Below are 22000 nucleotides of genomic sequence, written 5' to 3'. Positions count from 1 at the left end.
AGCCTAGCATGTCATTAATCTGCTTCAGAAGGAAGCCCCTAAATCACCCTCTTCCTGGATTACTTCATCCTGCTGGTTATTGGAGAGGAAAAGTTAAGTAAAAACCCAAAAGATCACCAAGAAAACTGTTTAATTAGACATGAAACAGCAGCACACATACGACACACACCAATGCAAGCTCTGAATCAGCTAACAAGCAGATGAAAATGTTTTATACAAAGCTGATGTGCAAAACGCAATAATCCCAAACCATATGGCCGAGCACAGCTAAATCAAAACTAACCTTGAGTGAAGATGTGCTCGGAGCAAGCGAAGGCAGCTCTTTCCACGCTGGGAGAGATAAAGACTAATAGAAGGCAGATGTGGAAGTTAGAAGATGTGCAGAGGCAGCAGAAGGCAGGACTGGAAGGATAAAGAGGGCTTTCTGTGGAATAACAGCAGGTGAAGTTCAGAGAATATGAACGTTACCCATCAGAACAAAGTTAAACTAAAGCAAGACCAAAGCCATAGCAAAACCCATAATAGTGGAAAAAATCCCATCAGCCATGACACACGATTGAAAACAGACCCTAAAGATAACAACTCTGGAAGATCCCGAAGAAAAGTGATCCTAGTCTGAATCCACAGTGAAAAAAGCTGACACGCCATGAATTACTGAGTGGACCCATCATTTTCCCTCTTTTATTATATGTGTTGTTAATCCGCAGATAAAACCTACTTTGTTGTTTTAAATTTTAAAAAGACAACCAATCCCAGACGCTGAAGGTTACAGCTGAAGGGTGCTTTAAGCTAAAGTCATCATGGGTCGGTAACGCCACGTCTATCAACAACTCCCATCTTAAACAACAAAAATACAACTATTATCTCAAACGACCTTCTATAGATGACACCAAACTCTTCATATAACGGATAATTAAACGTGGTCACCCAAATCTAACTGCCTCCCGGATCATTGAAAAGCTGATTTGATGCTAACAGGGAAGCCCAGTGACTCTGATTTTGGTTTGTTATCAATTCCTGACATCGATTTTCCCATCGCTTCCTCTCAGCTATAGCGTGGCATTGATTGGCTTCCACTGTTGACACGCTGCAGAGCAGTCCAGTGGTCTGTGCCAGGGTGGAGGGTTCAACACCGGCAATTGCAGTCAGTGACGATGAGAAGAGAGCTTGTTTTGTGGAAATATTAACCGTAACCCATGACTGTTGAGAGGGATGAATATCCGAGAGATGGCTTAGAGATCACGATCAATCTGACTGGAATCAGGTAGGTTGTTTCATTCACTTTCATAAAAAATTTGACCAAACTTCAAAACAAGAACCATACTGAAGAAGCAAGTCACAGAGGTTTTTTTCCCCTAATTTAGCAATGTAAGAATCAGCCAAATTTATTTTCAAATTAAAAGCTCTTTAACTACTTTCTTCTATATAACTAATAGTTGTGCATTTCTGGTAAAGGCTTTTTGAATCAGGCCGTGTGAAGGATGAAGAACAAAGAAACCATCATGAACTCAAATTTCTGTTCATTTCCAACATTTAGGATGGAGCTGCTCAGTCCCTCCAAAGGGAAGGATCGTCCTCAGATGGTCACCGAGAAGGTCACGCAGGTATTAAAGCCAGCAACCTCACACGGCCTCTGTTTAATACCAGTTCTTCTCAAACTCACTCATTTGCTATCAAATTTGAGGCCAGCTTCAGTCCGTCGTTAGAGCTTGGGGTATTTGTGTTCTGGAAACTGCGACCAGATCAGTGATCAACAATGGAGGACTGCTGTTAATTAACCTGCTAATGGAAAAATCAGTAGGCGGCTCGTTTGCTGGATGTTTTCCTCATGAACGAGACAAACAAAGACACATTGAGTGGCATTTTGTTTCAGGCATTACAGTTGTTACTGCCAGAGCCCTGAGGCCCTTAGGCTCATCATTCTGCATCACTGGACGGTGTGTAGCGAATGTAACACAAATAAAAGAGGAGCATGCAAAAACCCATGACCTTCCAAGTCTGATGAGGATCTATGTGATCATCCATATAGCTGATGGATCTGTTAGTGAGGTCAGTGACATTTTGCAAGAAGACAAATATTTATTAGAAATTGGGACAGAGACAATAAAATGACTGTGGCACAAAATAAACTCAACCAACCCGTCATTACAGCCTTCAGTCAACTGTCAACAATAAAAAAATGTTTCTGCCCTTTTCAATTCAATTCAATTCAATTTTATTTATATAGCGCCAAATCACGACAAGAGTCATCTCAAGGCACTTCACATAATAAACATTCCAATTCAGGTCAATTCATTAAGCCAATCAGAAAAAATGTTTCCTATAAGGAACCCAGCAAATTGCATCAAGTCACTTTACAGCAATCCTCATACCAAGCAAGCATATAGCGACAGTTGAGAGGAAAACTCCCTTTTATCAGGAAGAAACCTCCAGAGGATCCTGGCTCAGTATAAGCAGCCATCCCCTGGGGATCGAGAAGACAGAGCAGACACACACACCAAGCAATGTGTCCATGGTTACACCGTGATTGCTTGGTAAATATTCTATTTGGCGAGAGATAAACTTTATTGTATTTATCCTAGTGAATCTATTGTTAAACGGGTAAACTAGCAGTAGCACATCCAACGTCAAGGAATCAAAAAGTTATTATCAGGAGAGGGAGAATGTTTAAGTGGTTAGCAGCAGTGTGCTAGACGATGGCCCCCTCCATGAGGCCACCACAGCTCAGCAGAACATCACCGTAGCTTCCTCTCGGGAGAAAAACACTTAGAGAAAAAATAAAGTTAATAGCTGAAGTAGCAGGAAATAATACAGTTAAAGAGCAGATTGTAGAAGAAAGTAGTAGAGTGTGAAAAGTGGTCAGTGTATCCTCCAGCAGTCTAAGCCTATAGCAGCATAACTACAGAGATTACTCTGGATAACCTAGCCTTTTTAGATGGAGGCATGTTGGAGGCAGGGCAAGGGAGAGCCGTCTTTACAGACTGTACACTCCACCTCCCTCTACTCCCCCACTTGTCCAGATGTAGGCTTACATCAGATTTTAACCATAGGCCCTATCAAATAAAAATGTTTTAAGCCTAGTCTTAAAAGTAGACAAGGTGTCTGCCTCACGGACTAAGGCTGGGAGCTGGTTCCACAGGAGAGGAGCCTGATAACTAAAAGATCTGCCTCCCATCCTAATTTTAGATATTCTGGGAACCACCAGTAAACCTGCAGTCTGAGAGCGAAGTGCTCGGTTAGGAACGTATGGAACAATCAGATCACTGATGTATGATGGAGCTTGATTATTAAGAGCTTTATATGTGAGAAGGAGGATCTTAAAATCTATTCTGAATTTAACAGGTAGCCAATGTAGGGAAGCTAATGGGTCATTCCCATCTGTACCGGGTCGGCCCGGGCCGGGTAGCGTAGGTTGTTTACATATCTGGGTGGCCTGGTATTTTTCCGGGCCAACCAAGGCTCATTCTCAGCCCTCTTCTCGAGGGGGTCTGCTTCAGGCCGACCAAGGCCAACACACCCACTGCTGACAGCAAATTCACACCTTCCATTAGAGCAAGCCTCTGATTGGTGGGTAGAATCAGCCCACATGGGCTTAAGACAAGGATGTGTGGAATCATCCGGGCCAGGCTGGGGCCGACTGGGGCTACCCGGCCCGGGCCGACCCGGTACAGATGGGAATGGCCCATAAGACAGGAGAGATATGATATCTCTTTTTAATTCTCATCAGAACTCTAGCTGCAGCACCCTTAGATTCAAGTGTACTTTTGTTTAATTTCTGTATTTAATCCTATTGAAGTTTTACATCTGTTGACATTTACCATTGACAGGATGATCAAGTATTTACTAATAATACCCAGAATGAGAACACAGACCTACAAAGAGGCCTCTCTTCAGTACTGGACCCCATCTGGAATTGTGCTCATGAGGACCACGGAGAGTGCTGATGTTATGAGCAGGCACAAGACCCATCGTTTTAGTTCAATCTCCTGGCCTGGCTCCTCTGTGCTCAGCCCATGGAGTTAAAGCTGCTATAGCGAATTTACAGACCAAGCCAGGTTTTGAATGCAAACATGGTCACTCACCCCTCCCCTCCGCTCGGGTATCTTCCCTGAGATGCTTTTGCCGGAACCGGAGACCTGCATTTCAGGAGGAAACGAGATAGTGCTAAACACCAGTCACCATTTTCTAGTTCCAAATGTCTTTTGTTGTCCGTGACTTCAAACGATGTTTTTCATTTTGGGACTCTGGTAGTTTGTCCTAAAGTAGAAGTGGTAGCAACTGGCTGTTTCTCCTTCTCTGATATTATTGAGCGGAGAGCCTCTCACACCAGTTGTGTTCTGGTGCTGAATACGAGGGTGTGCAATGAGTGGAGGACCCAGGGAAGTGCGGCAGTTTGGCCATAACCGATGATCCAATAGTTGCTTTTGGTCCGAAATGTGTTGTTGGTAGAGGTCTTTCGTCAAATGAGATAACCTCTTAATTAGATATTTTTTGTTAGAATGTTGTTAAGAGGCAAGAAAAAAAATGTTTAAGCTAATTTGTTTTCAAATTTGCCATTGCAGCTTTAATAGAAACATTACTTTCATTTGATATTATTGTATTTTAAAGTGTGTGTGTGTGTGTGTGTGTGTGTGTGTGTGTGTGTGTGTGTGTGTGTGTGAGTGTGTGTGAGTGTTTTATTGGGGCTATAGTTTTACTCTGTGTACAGCACTTTGAGCTACTTTTAGTATGAAAGGTGCTTTATGAATAAAATTTGATAGATTTGATTGATTCATTATTGGACCTTCAAGGTATAAAAACTAGAGCAGGGGTAACCAACCTTTGTAAGGCTAACAGCTACTTCACCATAAGTTTTGTCATGCGCTTAATACTGACTATTAAACTATAGGTTTGAGTTTTAACTTCATGTATAATAAACATTTTATTTTAAGGCTTTTTTAAACAATATAATTTCCCAATCTATACAATTTCAAGTTCTCTTTGTACTTGTCCCTTCAGGAGTTGCCACAGCCAATCATTTGTCTCCATGTAGTTCTGTCTTCTGTGTCCTCTACCCTCACTCCAACTAACTTCGTGTCCTCTTTCATCACATCCATAAATCTCTTTTATGGTCCCCCTCTCAGCCTCCTGCCTGGTGTCTCCAACCTTAGCATCCTTCTACCTATGCCATCACTGTCTCTCCTCTGGACGTGTCCAAACCGTCTTAGTCTGGCCTCTCTGACTTTATCTCCAAAACTTCTAACATGAGCTGTCCCTCTGATGGACTCATTTCTGATTCTATCCATCCTTGCCAGAACCTTGAGTGTTGTCTCCTGTCTTGTCTTCATGGATACTGTCTCTAAACCAGACAACATGGCTGCTCTCACAGTTGTTTTCTACATCATTCATTTCATCGATCCATTCATCCATTTTCATCCGCTTATCCGGAGTCGGGTCGCAGGGGCAGCAGCTTAAGCCGGAAGGCCCAGACTTCTCTCTCCTTAGCTACTTGGGCCAGGTCTTCCTGGGGAATTGCAAGGTGTTTCCTGGCCAGGTGAGAGACATAGTCCCTCCAGCTTGTCCTGAGTCTTCCCTTGGGTCTCCTTATAGTTGGACGTGCCCGGAAAACCTCACCAGGGAGGCGTCCAGGAGGCATCCTGACCAGATGCCCGAGCCACCTCAACTGGCCTCTCGCGGGTCTACTCCGAGCCCCTCCCGGATGTCCGCGCTTCTCACCCTATCTCTAAGGGAGAGCCCAGCCACCCTGCAGAGAAAACTTAATTTCTGCCGCTTGTATTTATGATCTCATTCTTTCAGTCATTACCCAAAGTTTGTGACCATAGGTGAGGGTAGGAATGTAGATCAACCAGTAAATCGTGAGCTTTGCCTTCCAGTTCAGCTCTCTCTTCACTACGACCGACCGGTACAACCCCCGCATCACTGCAGACTCAGCACCGATACACCTATCAATTTCGCACTCCATTTTTTCCTCACTTGTGAACAAGACCCCGAGATACTTAAACTCCTCCACTTGAGGCAGGACCTCATCTCTGACTCAGAGGAGGCATTCTACCCTTTTCCGACTCAAGACCATGGTCTCGGATTTAGAGGAGCTGATTCTCATCCCAGCTGCTTCACACTCGGCTGTGAACCACTCCAGAGAAAGCTGGAGATCACGTTCTGATGAAGCCAACAGGACCACATCATCTGCAAAAAGCAGAGGCTCAATTCTTAGGCCACCAAAACAGATCCCCTCAACACCTTGGCTGTGCCTAGAAATCCTGTCCATAATAGTTATGAACAGAATTGGTGACAAAGGGCAGCCTTGGCAGAGTTCAACTCTCACCGGAAACGAGCCTGACTTACTGCCGGCAATGCGGACCAAGCTCTGCCACCTGTCATTGGGACCTAACAGCCTGTATTAAAGGGCCTGATACCCCATACTCCCGGAGCACCCCCCACAGGGTCCCCCGGGGCACACTGTCGAACGCCTTCTCCAAATCCACTAAACAAATGTAGATTGGTTTGGCGAATTCCCACGCACCCTCCAGGATCCCCCTATGGGTAGTTTTCCATTCATTCTTGCTGAAACCCTTTTATCACAACTGCCACTATTCTCCATCCAACCTGCTCCTTCTAGCTTTTTTACTTCTACTCTGTTCCACTTGTGTCCTTTTGATTTACATACATGCATTTTGTGTGGTTGTGACTACCAGTAAGCTTCATTTCTTTCTTCTCCAGTACACATCTCCATCAGCCTTTTCTCTACCTGCACCCTGCAAATCACTTTGTCATCGGCAAACATCATAGTCCATAGAGTCTCCTGTCTAACGCTGAGCCTGTCCATCACTATGGCAAACAATAAGAAGCTCGGAGCTTATCCATGATGCAGTCCCACCTCCAACTTTAACTCCCCTGTCACTTCTGCAGCACACCTCACTGCTGTCTCACTGCTCTCATACATGTTCAAATCTGCACCACTCTAACACTTCTCTGCCACTTCGGACCTTCTCATGCACCACAGCTCCTCTCTCAGCACCCTGTCATATGCTTTCTCTGAATCTACAAAGACACAACACAGCTTCTTCTGACCTTCTCTGTACTTCTCTATCATTATTAAAGGGACTTTACGGAGTTTTGAATTTTTATGCTCGCGATTGCCCCCTCAGGCCAAAAGCGTAATGGCAGCTTCAATAGTAGGCTCATGCACGAGGCGCGCATGCTGTACGTGTACACTCCTTAACGAAAATAACAGCTGAGACAGTTCCGTGTGTGTGTGTGTGTGTGTGTGTGTGTGTGTGTGTGTGTGTGTGTGTGTGTGTGTGTGTGTGTGTGTGTGTGTGTGGCCCAGAGGACAGAGGACAGGAGAACACGTAGCTAATTCATTAAATGATTTGGTTCTTTACCTTTCTCTTCAGCACAGCCGACAAAGGTTTATGATGGATCAGTCTTCATGCATGCTCAGATCATTCCCTTCCCTTGCTTGAAAAATTGTTCCAAAATGAAAGTTGAACCCACATCTTTTTTATTTGTGAATTCAATGCCGTTCAGCGAGTCTCAAATACAAATTTGGGCATCTTACTGTAAAAAATATATACCACTAATGTAAAAAAGAAACTACAGGAACTAAGTTCACATCCAGATTCGAACCTGGGTCTTCTGACGAGAGTCCGACGTCTAACCAGATGAGCTATAGCGCCAGTGACGTATTTCGTATCTGTAACTTTTATATCCTTGATGATAGCTGAAACAACGTTCAAAGAACGATTTGGAGCGAAAATGGCTATTTTGTTGCTAATTTGTAGGAAATATCTAGAAGAAAGTAGCTAAGGGTCCTCAGAAATGTAGCAAGGTTCATCACTAGGCGTTAGGAACAGCGACAAAGTCGCTGGGTTGGCACTACCTCACTCTCTGCTGCTAAAGCTACTGATAGCAAATGCTACGGGCTATGCCTGAGCGTGAACGCGCATGAAGCAGCCTGCTCGACCCGAGCATCTCTCTTTTTCTGTGATTTTACAGAAAAACAGGCAATCACAGTAAAAATGCCAGGGCTCATTCTACAGGACCAGGGCATTGCAGGATAATGTATGAAGAAGACATTTATTATTTCTAAACATGTTTTGGCTGTCAAACTTCCATAATACCCCTTTAAAGCAGAAGTAGCATTTGTAGAACTCTTTCTCAGCATCAAACCATTCTGCTGTTAACAAATGCCCACTTGTGACCTAACCGTAGCTTCCACCACTCTTTCCCAGAGCTTCATTGTATGACTCATTAGCTTTGTTCTTCTGTAGTTCCCACAATTCTGTATGCCATCTCTGCTGTCATGTTTTTAATCACATAAAGTGTGATTAAAAAAAATAGCAGCAGAAAATAGTATTTTAAACTTAAGTGGTGAATTGGGTTATTTTTACAACAGGCTCGAGGGCAACTCAAAGGGATCCTGGGGGCACCGGGTTGGTGACCCCTGAACTAGTGCATTGAGCACCTAACCAGGACCAAGTCCATCTTCTGAATATGTGTAAGAGTGTATTTGTTAAGAGTCCTAACATGTGGATTCACCACAAAAGAGTAGAACAAATACCTTTTGGTTTTCTTTGCTTTACCATTTGTCTACATGTAATCTCTGAGAGTAGAAAATGCTTAAAACTAATAAAACATTTTCTTGGGAGTTAATAAAATCGAATAATAAACATTCATTTTTGAGAACCGTTGATGCATTTTTTTCTTAGGTACTATCTTTAGAGCCTGATGTACTCCCTGAATATAAACTCCAGGTGCCAGAAACAACATGGTGGATCATGCTTCACTACAGCCCGTTCAAGGCATTTTGGGACTGGATCATTCTCCTCCTGGTCCTCTACACCGCCGTTTTCACTCCCTACTCTGCTGCCTTCCTCTTGGACGAACATGGGGATTTGAGACAGAGGAGATGTGGCTATACGTGTAACCCTCTGAATGTAGCAGACCTCATGGTGGATGTGCTATTCATTGTGGACATAGTCATCAACTTTCGTACTACGTATGTCGACCAAAATGACGTGGTGGTCACACAGCCAAGCTGGATAGCCAAGCATTACATCAAAGGCTGGTTCCCTATTGATCTGTTTGCAGCAATCCCTTTTGACCTTCTCATCTTCAGATCTGGATCTGATGAGGTAAGAAACTTGGTTCTTTGCTCATTTTATTTTCTGATCATTTCTCCCTACCCCCAAAACTTGCTTTTTATTGGCTTTAAAGGCTAAGTTCACTGAGAAAGCATTTTTTGCTCTGTTCAACTTGCTGGTTGAACATGAAAATGGTCCTCAACCCTTCCAGGTGAAATTAAGTAGTTAATATGAACTCTGCGCTTCATCCAACTGAGTACTGGTGCTTTAGAACCAACTGCTGTGAAGTGGAAGAAGACTGGAGCACTCTTGTCAAAGTAAAAATATTTTATCCCACTGGGGCAGCAGTAGCTCAGGTGGTAGAGCGGGTAGCATGATCGGAGTGTCATGGGTTCAATTCCAGCTCCCGCCAGGGGTATCCTGCCATTGTGTCCTTGGGCAAGACACTTCACCCAACTTGCCTGTGTTAGTGGTGGTCAGAGGGGCCGACGGTACCAAATGGCAGCCTTGCCTCTGTCAGACCTCCCCAGGGTGGCTGTGGCTACAAGTAGCTTACCATCACTAGCAGTGTGAGAGTGTGTGGAAAGCGTCTTTGGGTGTCTAGAAAAGCGCTATATAAGTTCAATGCATTATTATTATTATCTTCATCAGAGTGACAAAGATAGCAAAATTGAACTGTTAGTTCATTTATTTGTGCCAATTAAATATTTTTACTTTCACCTGAGTTCTCCAGCCTTCTTCCCCTTCACAGTCTGCTACCCTTATTTCCTGCTTTAGTTGCCAATGGAAAATAGACGAGGAAACACTTGGATTAGAAAAGCCTGTGACACCTCACATTGCCAAATTAACATTCATGGACTCACCCATTTTGGCCCATGATGGGGAAGGTCTGATGTTGATTTATTGAATAGGAGAGAGTGTGTCTTGGCCTAGGAGAAGCTAACCCATAGCATTGGCAACTCTACAGCTTGGCGAACTCCTTCAGGCTTGTGTTATTTGTGGAGATAAAACATCAACATTGCAAAGCAAACAGTTGTTGGTGGGGTCAAGATGGCTAGAGGCAAGATGTCTGAATATCAGGAAAAAATATATCTTGCTGTCTTTAAAGGGGACAAAGAATGAGAATCAGTTTATGAGTAAACTAAAACACTGCTTTGAATCTCTAAGAAGCATAAGAAATTTTCTTTTGGCTTTCATCTGTCCCAGAGCAAATGTAACCCCCTCAAGCCCGATTCATGCTTCTCCGTCTTCGTCAGTGCGTAGACACGCAACGTCCTTGCGGGCCTGCCGGAGAGCTCCGCAAGGACGGACAGAGTCGAGCTCTCTTTTCTAAACATCCGTCAGTCGAGACGAACAACGCAAGCTTGTGATTGGTCAGGACACCGCCACCATTGCCCCCTCAAAATCATAAAGAGAGCCGAGGATAACTAGTGGCAGGCACGGAGCAGCTTGAACAATACCTCGCGAAAAAAACTCTAAAAACATGAACGTTTAATTCCCCCGTGACTGGAGGAGTGAAAACATGCGCAGTAAGCATTTTATTTGTGGACGGAAATGGCAGAAAACCTGGGTTTAGAGGTGGCGAGGGCATTAAGAGGTGGAGAAGGATGAGAGACAAATTTGTCTGTGTTGAAAAGTCTCTTATACAAAAAAAAAACCACAATATAAACACACTATCTTGGACCGATATATGACAGGATACCACAGAACAGCGCTACGCCCTCTGTTGTCCTGCCGGGGATTTGCTTTGCAACACTCCCCAGGAGACGAAGAAGTATGAGAGCAAAACGCTTCCGTCAATCAGTGCGTGCCTGTCCCTTGCAGAGCTGATGGAGAAGCATGAATCAGGCTTGAATCAGCCTTGCTGTGAAGAGTTGTTTACCCCTCCCACTTGGCCAGGACATGAATATGCTAATTAGCTGCTTGTTGATTGATTGGTTTAAACCAGAAGGCCTCAGACACTGGAGACTGCAGATTGGAGTTGGAAGGGCTTCACATTGTGATGTTTTTATGAGGTTTCTCAGAAAATAAGATTTTCACTTGCGTTTTTAAACTTTCTAATTTACATAAAATGTAGGTCACAAACTGCTCTGACTTTTTGGTGTGCTAATTTTGACCACCCAAGCTGTCTTTATTCACAAACAACAAGAAAATGTTGGTTTGGATTATGTGTCCCCTTTAAGTGACCCCTGCTCTGGTTCACTTCTACTTCCCAAAACAGGAGCACCAGAGCTTATTTCTCCTCAGAGATCAACTCACAAAGCATTAGTTTATGAAAGAGACCACTAGCCTAACAAGCCAGACTAAATAAAAACATATTACTTAGTTTGGCAACACTCCATTGATGGCTCTCAGTCGTGACGCAAGATCTAAAGTTGACTTTCAAATGATCTCCACATGCTACTGGACAATGAACAACGTGACATACTCACCGCAATGGATGTCGGTAAACGAGACGGTCCGCTGTTGAAGAAGGTGAAAATACATCTTTTTTCTAAATAAAGGACTTAAATACATATTTCTGCTCCTAAATCTAATAAAGCCCAAGTCCTTGTAGTCCAAAATTTATGCAAAAGCCGTTTCAAACTAGCTGTCGCCATCTTATTCCACTCTGTTTCATCATCCCGCCCACCAGACGAATAGAGGGCCCTGATTAGCCCACAAAGCAGATACAGCGCTGTGACTGGCCCACCATCATGGACCAATCACAGCACTTTATGGGTTTAAACCCCCCTATAGAGAGCTGTGATTGGCCAGCCAGAGTGCTGCTAGAGGCTGCAGAGGTTCCAAAGGAGCATTCCTAGACAAAACTTTGCAAGGCAAGAATTTGGTCTAGTCCAATAAGCTGAGAGACCACTGCAAATGTGTTGAAAAACATGAGTGAACTTGGTCTTTAAACATTTGGAATTGTTAAAGAACAACAATAGAATTGACTAATGAATGTGTAACCCAATCTTATCTTCTCCCTCGATCTTAATGGGAACCATAGATGGCAACCTTGACAAGCCTTCTTAAAACAGCTCGGCTGTTGAGACTGGTCCGTGTGGCGAGAAAACTGGACCGATATTCTGAGTATGGAGCTGCTGTCCTCTTCTTGCTCATGTGTACGTTTGTTCTCATCGCCCATTGGCTCGCCTGTATTTGGTACGCCATTGGCTTTGTGGAGAGACCATACACAGAGACTGGTTGGTTGGACAACCTTGCTGAACAGCTGGGGAAAGCGTACAACGATAGTGACTCCACCTCTGGTCCATCAGTCAAAGACAAATATGTCACTGCTCTGTACTTCACTTTGAGCAGTTTGACCAGTGTGGGGTTTGGTAACGTCTCTCCAAACACCAACTCTGAGAAGATCTTCTCCATCTGCGTCATGGTCATTGGATGTAAGTTGAATGAGAATATTCAGGACTGTAACATTACTAACCTAAATGGGGAAAACCACCACAGACATTAATGAATGGGTGAAATTTTGTTAAGCCAGTTTATTGCTGGACTGTGACAAGTTGGTGACACAAAACTACAAGAAAAAAGCAAATTTTGGGTTAAAACCACACTGGGCTGATGCATGTAACACTTCAAGTGGTTTTCTAAGATGTTGGGTAATGCCCAATCATCAGAATTGAACAATAGTGGTTCCAATTTTTTTTGGGGGGGGGGGGGGGGGGGGGTTAGCCTGTCATAAAAGGAAAAAAAGGGACTTTTTTAAAATTTCATATTTTCACAATGTTATACATACATTTAGATATGTTTTCCTCTCCAGTGTCGCTACATGCTTTCTTATGAGGATTTACTGCAATCAGCTGGGTTTCTTGTATAAAAAAACGTCAGAGGTGTGACATTGTGGCATCATCAAGTCATCTCCATGTCATGTTTTTGTTCTGCTCAGCAACTGAACCAGGTTAATTCACTGTGCTGATTGGAATCACCTGGTTTAATTGCTGAGCAGAACAAAAACACTACATGGAGATGACTTGATGATGCCACAATGTCACACCTCTGAAAAACATTTTACTGATTGCTTACAGAACTGTATTAGAATGTTTACTTTGTGAAGTGCCTTGAGATGACTCAACTGGCCTCAACTTAATTTTAAGTTAGCAAGCTAAATAGTTAATTTAGATTGTATATTTATTTTATAAACTAAATATTTTGATAAGACCTAAATATTTAGTTTTTGAAATAAATATGTTTTTTTACTAAATATTTGGATTACAAACTAAATAGAATAGAATAAACTTTATTGATCCCACACTGGAGAAAATCACTTGTTACAGCAGCACCAACACTTAAGAGAATAGTTTGAAGAAAAATAATAACAAAGGTACATGTATGTGCATATAGGCAAATATTTAAGTCCGACCCAAATGTTTAGTTTGTAAAATAAATATTTAATTTAATAACTAAATGTTTCATTTGGAGCTAAATATTTAGTTTACAAACAAAATATTAACAAAAGCTAAATGTTTTTTGAGGGCTAAACCTAAACATGGTTTTTGCAACCTTAATGGTTAGCTCTGCAATAAATATTTAGCTGGGGTGTAATTAGTACATTAAATATTTGTTTCACAAATAAAATATTAAATTTAAAATAGATATTCAACTCTAAATCAAATATTTAGCTTGCTAACTAAATATTTAGTTGGGAACTTTGACATTTGTAAATGTATGAATAACATGGTGAAAATACGACTTTGAAAAATTAACTCCCATTTTTGTTTCTTCTACGATAGGCTAAATAACCCCAAAAAATGCTGTTAAATTCTGATTGTTTGAGTTTACAAATGGCACCCCATAGGAATGTGGGGCAATTGCAAATAGTTTTAATACTTTACGTAGCAATTTTGGTTAAAAGTGTCTTCATTTTTTAGCAATGCACTCTCATTTTATTCACAAATTGGGCTTCCAAATCTTTTGGACCAACTGCTCTGACATTTTTCACATTAATTGCACGTTCCCACTCAAAGAAACGATTTGAGGAAAGTTCTAGAAGGGTTCCAGATACTAGCAAAAACACTGTGACTAATTAAAGAGAATATTTCTGGCACCAATACTTGAAATTCACATTTAAAATACAAATACTTTCAAAATTTTCAGTGACAGAGGAGTGGAATTCTGGGATTACCACAGCAGGATTAAAAATTTTTGCAAATACTTGTCAACATATTGGAAAAACCCCTCACTAATGCTCATTTGTCACCAACAGTTGTATCCCAGAGTTGCTAGATAAAGGAGCTAATCATGCTGAAAGTGCTAAGTCCCTTTGACTTTATCCATCACTTTTCACCATTTAGCTGTTTTTGTCTTGCATGCTAGTTGGTTTCATCATTGAAAAAGCTCTTGATAACTGACAATTTGTTGTTGGTCTCTTTTTAACACTGCCACAACCATGATGATCTGATCTCTTCGACTAAACAGAAAGATCCCAAGTGGCTTCTGTAATCCATTTTCTGGGAAATGCTACTTCCTAAATAACAGTCGGTCATTTTTGTCCGATCTCTCCCCTCTCATTTCAGCTCTTATGTATGCCAGTATATTTGGGAATGTGTCTGCCATCATCCAGCGGCTGTACTCTGGTACAACCCGGTACCACACCCAAATGCTGCGAGTCAAAGAGTTCATTCGCTTCCACCAAATTCCAGGCAGCCTTCGCCAAAGACTGGAGGAATACTTTCAGCATGCCTGGTCCTACACAAACGGCATAGACATGAATGCTGTATGTAAAGAAGCATTCACCTCTGTAATCCACATTCACTTCTGATCACTGGAGTGATGAAGGTTTAACGTTCCATCTTTAAGGTGCTGAGGGGATTTCCAGAGTCAATGCAGGCCGATATCTGTTTGCATCTGAACCGGTCTTTGCTACAAAACTGCAAGGCGTTCCGTGGAGGCAACCAGGCATGTCTGCGTTCCTTAGCCATGAGGATAAAGACAGTCCATGTTCCTCCAGGGGACACTTTGATCCACTATGGAGACATCCTGGACTCGCTCTTCTTCATCTCACGTGGATCCATCCAAGTTGTGAGGGATTATGTGGTGGTAGCCATGCTAGGTACAACTATTTAGTCAAGCTGCATTCTGGGTTACTTTATCTGTGGGCTTTCAAAGGAAATTCAAGCATTTTTTAAATTATTAGTGTTAAAATAAAAACACTTTTGTCGTCTTACAGAAAAGAACGACATCTTTGGTGAACTTATCCACCTGTATGATGAACCAGGAAGGTCCAATTCAGACGTGTACACAGTGACTTATTGTGACCTGCACCGAATCCCAAGGGAAGACCTGCTTGAGGTTCTTGATATTTACCCGAGATTTGCTGACAACTTCTGGAGGAACCTGGAGATCACTTTTGACCTGCGAGATGTAAGATGGCTAAGTTATGTTAATTACTGATATTTTTATGATGTATAATTCATACATCACATACATATGTGGTTCTCAGACTGATCAAGTACCACCAATAACAACGGATGATTCAGGGGACGACTGTGAATATCGCCATAAACCAAAACACAGAATTCACTCCCTTGACTGCAGGATACGGCCAGGTGAGCCATTTGATGGAAGACTCTGCAACTAAACTAAAGTTAATTTCTTTATATGTCAAAAGGAAACATCATCCTTAGGATAATTGATTTTCCAAAAATCCATTATATTAAACTCTCAGATTGTTATTATGGTGAGACTGAATGTTTTGTGAAGTTCAGCCGTAGAGACCAGAACACAAAGGTCTCCAAGTATTCCCAAATGATAAAATAATCAATACTGTGATTGTCTTTTATTGGTATTTCTTCTTCACCTGTCAGAGATGGCTCTCCGATAAGCTGAATTGGATTGTGAGACAAATAATGTACTAAGTAACTAAATGGATTATCTGTGAACAGATGGGATCGATCACGAAGACACGTACCCCCTTCAGTCCTGCCATCACTCACGTCCTCAGGCTGACTGGGATGACCTCTGGAGCTGTGGGTCTTCCTGTTGTCAGTCAAGTGAGGGCCTTGCAAAGCCTCTTGCTCACAGTGCCAGAGTAGAGTTATACTCTTCAGAGGAAATCAGACAGGTGCCAGTGCTGCCTCAGAGTGGAGCCTCAGTGGGAAGGGATGTGGTTTTGGACCAGGGCCACAAAGGTAGGAACGACTTTTGACAGATGCTTGTTTGAGATGATGAACCTGAGATTCAAAATGAGCTGTGATGGATTTCTGCTACAGGTTTTTAGTTGTGGTTTCTGGAGTTCTCTGCAAACAATTTCCACACTGGGCTTAGATTATTGTCCTTTGGTGCACCCTTAGTGCTTTCTAAAAGAAAAGCTGCATTATGATTTCAAATTTAAAATGGCGTGTTACACAATTTGTCTTCATTTCCACCAGACTCATCTTTGAATGTACCAGGATTGTGTCGATGCTTGCGAGACCAACAGCCACAGCAGTTTTCCCGTCACGCCTTGCAATCTTCTTCTTTCTGCAACTCAGACCACCCTTTGAAAAGCACAGATCGACCCAGTGAGCTTGAGTCTCAACTCGAAGACCTACACTCACAGCTCAACAGGTGCGTCATCCTCTTTAATCTTATTAACTTTGAAGTAACATATTCAAAAAGTGTCTAAGTCTTTAGGCTTGTTCAAGACTTATTCAAATCGACTCACAAATAAGGATGCAGCAAGGCAATTCCTCTTCGCGCTAACAATAAAGCATCGTAGAGGGAAAGACACTAGTTAGGCTCTGTCAAAGGTGACAGAAATAGAGTGCAAGCATTGAGGGAAGTAAACAGACTTTAGTAGAGTAGTGGAAAAGAAATACAGAGTAGGTGCACAGGTAGAAGGTGATCTCTGAAGAGTGTGTTTCCTAGTTTCTTGAAGACAGACCACTGTGGAACCACACAGGAAGAGTTTGGATTGTGGTGTAGGCACTGCTAGCCCACAGTTCTTTGATGACTAGAGTGATGGTCAAATGCTCCATTACGAGTCATGTCATCTTCAACTTTCTCCAGGCTGGAAACTCGTATGACAGCCGACATCAACGTTATTCTGCAGCTTCTCCAAAGGCAAATGGCTTTTACACCTCCTGCTTACAGCACCGTATCTCCTGACACCCTTCCTACTGAATCTGCTGGTCTGTATGTGGTTCAGGCTCCAGTGCTGCACAACATGTATCAAATCCCCCCCATCCAGATGGACAGCAGTACACCCAAACAGGTATGAACAAAGTTTAAGACACATAAAATTTTGAAATCAGTGACAGCCACCCTTAAATGTTCCTTCCTTTCCTTTCTCTACGTCAGTGTTTGGAGCCGACAGATCCTAAATCATCCAAGACATCCCAGGAGTCCCTGTACAGCGGCATCCACACGACAGCAGCGTCTGACGACACAATTTTTGCGACTGTGACCCCTAAAACCGACACTCATCCAGGTTTCACTTCACCGCTGCCCCAGCAGTCAGTCAAATCAGCTGTAAAGGCTGACTCCAGGCTGTGCAAGAAGCTCCGCTGTCCCTCATTACCGGTGGACCTCAACCTCACCTCAGTACAGACTAGGATCCAGAAACACATCTCAGACCCAGTGTTTCCCATCACCTGATCGCCAATGTGACGTATAAACAAGTACTTCTAAACTACAGCACTCGGCATGAAGGAGTACACTCCAATAAATGTCAGAGAAACATTTTCTTTGGGACACTAAACCACAAAATAAGAATGACATTGATTTTAAATGAGGTTTGCTCATTTGCGCTCCCATTTCTTTTCCTTTTGAATTTCCTTAAAGATCAAGTTGCAAAAGTAAATGCATCCTATTGAAAGATGTTGGCTTCAAAAGTGCTTACAATGAAACCAATTGGTGGCAGAATCCTGAAGTGGGGCTGTTGCTGTCAGGGAGCTGCAGCTTCTCAACGACATCATAAATCCACAGATGTAGCACTCTATGCTGAAAGAGGCGCTACAGTCACACCACATGCTTGTTCATTGTGCTATTTTCCAACATAGAAATGATCCAAAACACACGTCTTAGACCACTGTTACGTTTCTGCAGAAGAACAAGGTGATTTAGTTGCCAAGTATGTTTAAAATGACAAAGCTGAGCATCGCTCTAACAGATGTGGGTGTTGTTGAAAAATGTTGATGTTGCACTGTCACAGACTACAGGTGAAACATGAAAACTATGCAAAACTCCAATTTTTTCAGTAATCCAACTCAGACTGAGAGACAATCTAAAGCAGTGAACCTCAAGTAGCGGCCCATGGGCCACATTCGGCCCGCCAGACCTTTCCACCCATCCACCCAACCCTTTGGGCCGCAAGCCCCCCCCCCCCCCCCCCCCCCCCCCCCAATTGGAGGACTTTGAAGTTTAGCTGCAAAATTCATGTTCCAAATATCAATAATTGTTTACGTTCTCCAAACACACCTAAAACTACAATCACAACAGTTAAGATGGAAAACAAAGTCTTTTTTTAAATATTAATAAATTAAGATACAATAATACTTTAACTTTAATTTAGAAGAGCATCTGGCCCGCACAGTGTCTGCTGGGAAAAACTCTGGCCATTGAACAAATTTAGTTGAGGACTCTAAAGGCTCAGGAACCCTTTGTACCCTTTCTTCTGGATTCATTAGCTAATTAGTGTGACACTTTGAGTCTAGAATATTGAACCTTTTCACAATATTCTGATTGAGATTTTCAATGTGGGGTTTTCTTAAGCTGTAAGCCATCCATCCATCCATTTTCTTTACCCTCTTATCCTCGCAGGGCGCCTATCTCCAGCAGTCTCTGGGCATCCAAGCGGGGTACACCCTGGACAGGTTTCCAGTCCACCGCAGGGCGCTGTAAAGCCTAATTAATGCTTCTCCATCTGCGTCGGGACGGAGACACGCAACGTCATTATCCGTCCCTGCGAGCCTGCTGGAGCTCTCTTTTCTAAACATCCGTCCATCAAGACAGAGAACGCAAGCTTGTGATTGGTCAGGACGCCGCTGTCGCCTACACAGCACCGCCATTGAGCCCTAAAGCAGAGCTGAGGCTATCTAGCAACAGACACAGAGCAGCTTGAAGAATACCTCACGGAAAAACTCTAAAAATATGAACGTTTTATTTCCCCATGACTGGAGTGAAAAGATGCACAGCAAGCATTTTATTCATGGACGGAAATCATGGGAAACGTGGGTTTAGAGGTGGCGAGCACATGAAGAGGTGGAGGAGGAGAGACAAATTTGTCTGTGTTAAAAAAGTATCTTAAATACAAAAAACACAATATAAACACACTATCTTGGACCGGATGCATGACAGGATACCCCAGAACAGCGCTACGCCCTCTGTTGTCCTGGCGGGGAATTGCTTTGCAACACTCCCCAGGAGACGGAGAAGTCTGAAGGCAAAACGTTTTCATCCATGTGTGCGTGTCTCTCACTCGTAGAGCTGATGAAGTATAAATTAGGCTTACGCTATAATAAGCACAATTATAAAAAACTAAGGCCAGAAATATCTGGCTTTGCTTGTAATGATTCCATCTCACATACTAGTTTTGCCTTTTAAGATGAATTACTGACATAAATGAACTTTTGCACCATAATCTAATTTAGAGTTTCACCTGTATTCGACCTCTGCCTGGAAGGCACAGTGCTATCCTTAAAATAAAACTACTAGCTTAATGGTTTTGATGTGGGGTGTTAACATTTTAGGATTGATAAATCTGGCTAAAACTGAATTTCTGTACTGAAAAGATCTTCTATAAGTCAGTTTTGTCAACATTTTGTAAATTAGTATGCTTCAATAGATTACCCAGAGTCTTACTTTTCAAAGGGGTTGCACTTTTATGCTGAGCACTGTACTTATGACCTTTAAAAGAAGCCATCTAACTTATCTCCCTTTCCCCAACCATCAGCTATCGGTACAAACTTCGGCTGCATTATTAAAATCAGACGAACACGGAGGACTTCCATTTGACACATGCTTACGTATATATTACAGAACATCTGACGTTTGCCTCTGGAGTCACATTTAAAACCATTTATTTACACTTAACTGTATGGATTGATGCTGAAAGGATATCAGATTTTTTTTAATGGATATTTCCTTTTTTCTTCGCACAGGACTCATGTTCTTCCTTACACCTTGTTTGCTGTGGCCCTTGACTTCTGGCCCCTCTCTTTCCCAATCCTCCTGTTTCAACCACAGGGTATTTTGAAAGGTACTCCAGTACAGCTGGCACAGACAATGTAATTATGAACTTTATTATTCCTCTAAAATAAAGCAATAATTTAAAAAACTGTATGATTGTGTAAACTGTTAAATAAATGCAGCCATGAACAAATATTTATTGCTGCTGAAAAAGTCACCAACACAAGCAAGCATTAATAAATCTTTTCCATTTTACAGACATTTGGTTGATTAAACTTTTTTACTTAAAATATATATTTTAAACACTTATGTCCACATAATTAATTTGAATTTCAATGGGTAAAATTAGAACTAAGCTGAATTTGACAAATGAATACTGAACACTTGGTACACCAAGACAAACAGGCCACTTGTCTCTTAGACAAGAAAATAGCCCGACTCTTTGTTTTACGTCTGGCCATTAAGACAGATCAACGGTCTTACTCCTCTTAAGAGTCATAAGTCACGACAACTTCTGGTTGTTTTCAACACCCTGCCCTCAGAAAATCCTCCAAAGTGGAGCACCTACATGTTCGAGAACATTGAGATTTACAGCAGGGCACGCTTACTACAATTATTATGGTAATCCCTCTCCAGCAGCCTTAGAGGAGATGTGGTCGTTTGTCCTCTTGATGTTATAGTTCTGAACGACTCATTAAAATAAAACCACATGACTGACTTATCATTTACTTCACATACACATTTCACTGTAATAATATCCAGTTGCTGGTAATTGAAAAAATAGCTTGAGATATTTTTAGAGAGACCATCCATCCATCCAGGGTATACAAGGTATACCTTGGGTCTCCTTACAGTTGGACGTGTCCGGAAAACCTCACCAGGGAGGCATCCTGACCAGATGCTCGAGCCACCTCAACTGGCCTCTCGCGGGTCTACTCCGAGAGTAGCACACATTTTAGTGGTTTCTCTGCTCCAACACACATTATTCAGTGGTTAAATCACCTGTGCAGCAGCTCATCAGGCTCTGCAGAAGCCTGTTAATAACCTGTTGATTGACATCAGGTGTGTTGAAACAGAGTTAAACTAAAACATGTTGGATACCGGCCCTCCATGCCTGGAATTAAATACCCCAGTTCTCCAACATGGGAGAACTCCTCCAGACTTGTGTCATTTGTGGAGGTAAAACATCAACTTTGCAAAGCAAACGGAGTCAGAGGTAGAGTTGTGTTGCTGTTAGGCAATCAGAGGTTAGATGTCTGAGTATCAGGAGATAAAACTGCACATCCTGCTGTTTGAAGCACACTTCTGCTCTGGCTCACATCTAATTCCTGAAACAGGAATGCCAGAGCATTTTTCCTGCCCAAAGATCAGCTCAACAGGCATTAATTTATCCTAGAGACCACTGCGTGTGTGTATGTGTGTGTGTGTGCGGGGGGGGGGGGGGGGTGCTCGGTCTTTTTGTTTTAACTTAAAAAAAGATTTGTAAAAATAGTTCTTTGCATCTACATACATCAGTTTAACAGCTGTTAAAACTCACAACCAATAGTGTAACAGGATGTTTTAAATTGGTTTGCTGTTATTTTGTGTGTTTTTTCTTTGATTAGATCCATGCAACTTCCAGTCCAGGGGCCTCAGTCATCAAGCTTGCTTATGCACAAAACAGGGTCGGAAAACTGCGTCAGCAACTTTCCAAGCAAACTTTGGAATTTATGAAAGAAAACTTAGCGAAAAATGTGCGCAGCTTTAAGTTGACTAAGGACCTGGCTTTCGCACATGTTGGACATGGAGAGCACCTGCAGTGCTGCTGC

General features: G+C 42.4%; 1 protein-coding gene across 1 annotated transcript; it reads left to right on the top strand.

Moving 5' to 3' along the window:
* Positions 1-1538: 1538 nt before the first annotated feature.
* On the top strand, positions 1539-18344 carry kcnh6b (potassium voltage-gated channel, subfamily H (eag-related), member 6b). Its single transcript, XM_070545623.1, has 11 exons — positions 1539-1604; positions 8712-9137; positions 12076-12469; positions 14600-14799; positions 14883-15135; positions 15253-15464; positions 15526-15631; positions 15968-16213; positions 16454-16631; positions 17073-17277; positions 17364-18344. Exons 1-11 carry the CDS (start codon positions 1539-1541, stop codon positions 17658-17660), a joined length of 2583 nt encoding a protein of 860 aa, XP_070401724.1. The 3' UTR covers positions 17661-18344.
* The last annotated feature ends 3656 nt before the right edge of the window (positions 18345-22000 follow it).

This window comes from Nothobranchius furzeri, chromosome 16, assembly GCF_043380555.1.
Source record: "Nothobranchius furzeri strain GRZ-AD chromosome 16, NfurGRZ-RIMD1, whole genome shotgun sequence".
In the NCBI taxonomy this organism is placed as follows: domain Eukaryota; kingdom Metazoa; phylum Chordata; class Actinopteri; order Cyprinodontiformes; family Nothobranchiidae; genus Nothobranchius; species Nothobranchius furzeri.
The sequence above is the reverse complement of the archived record's forward strand: the minus strand, read 5'-3'. Positions and strand labels throughout refer to the sequence as shown.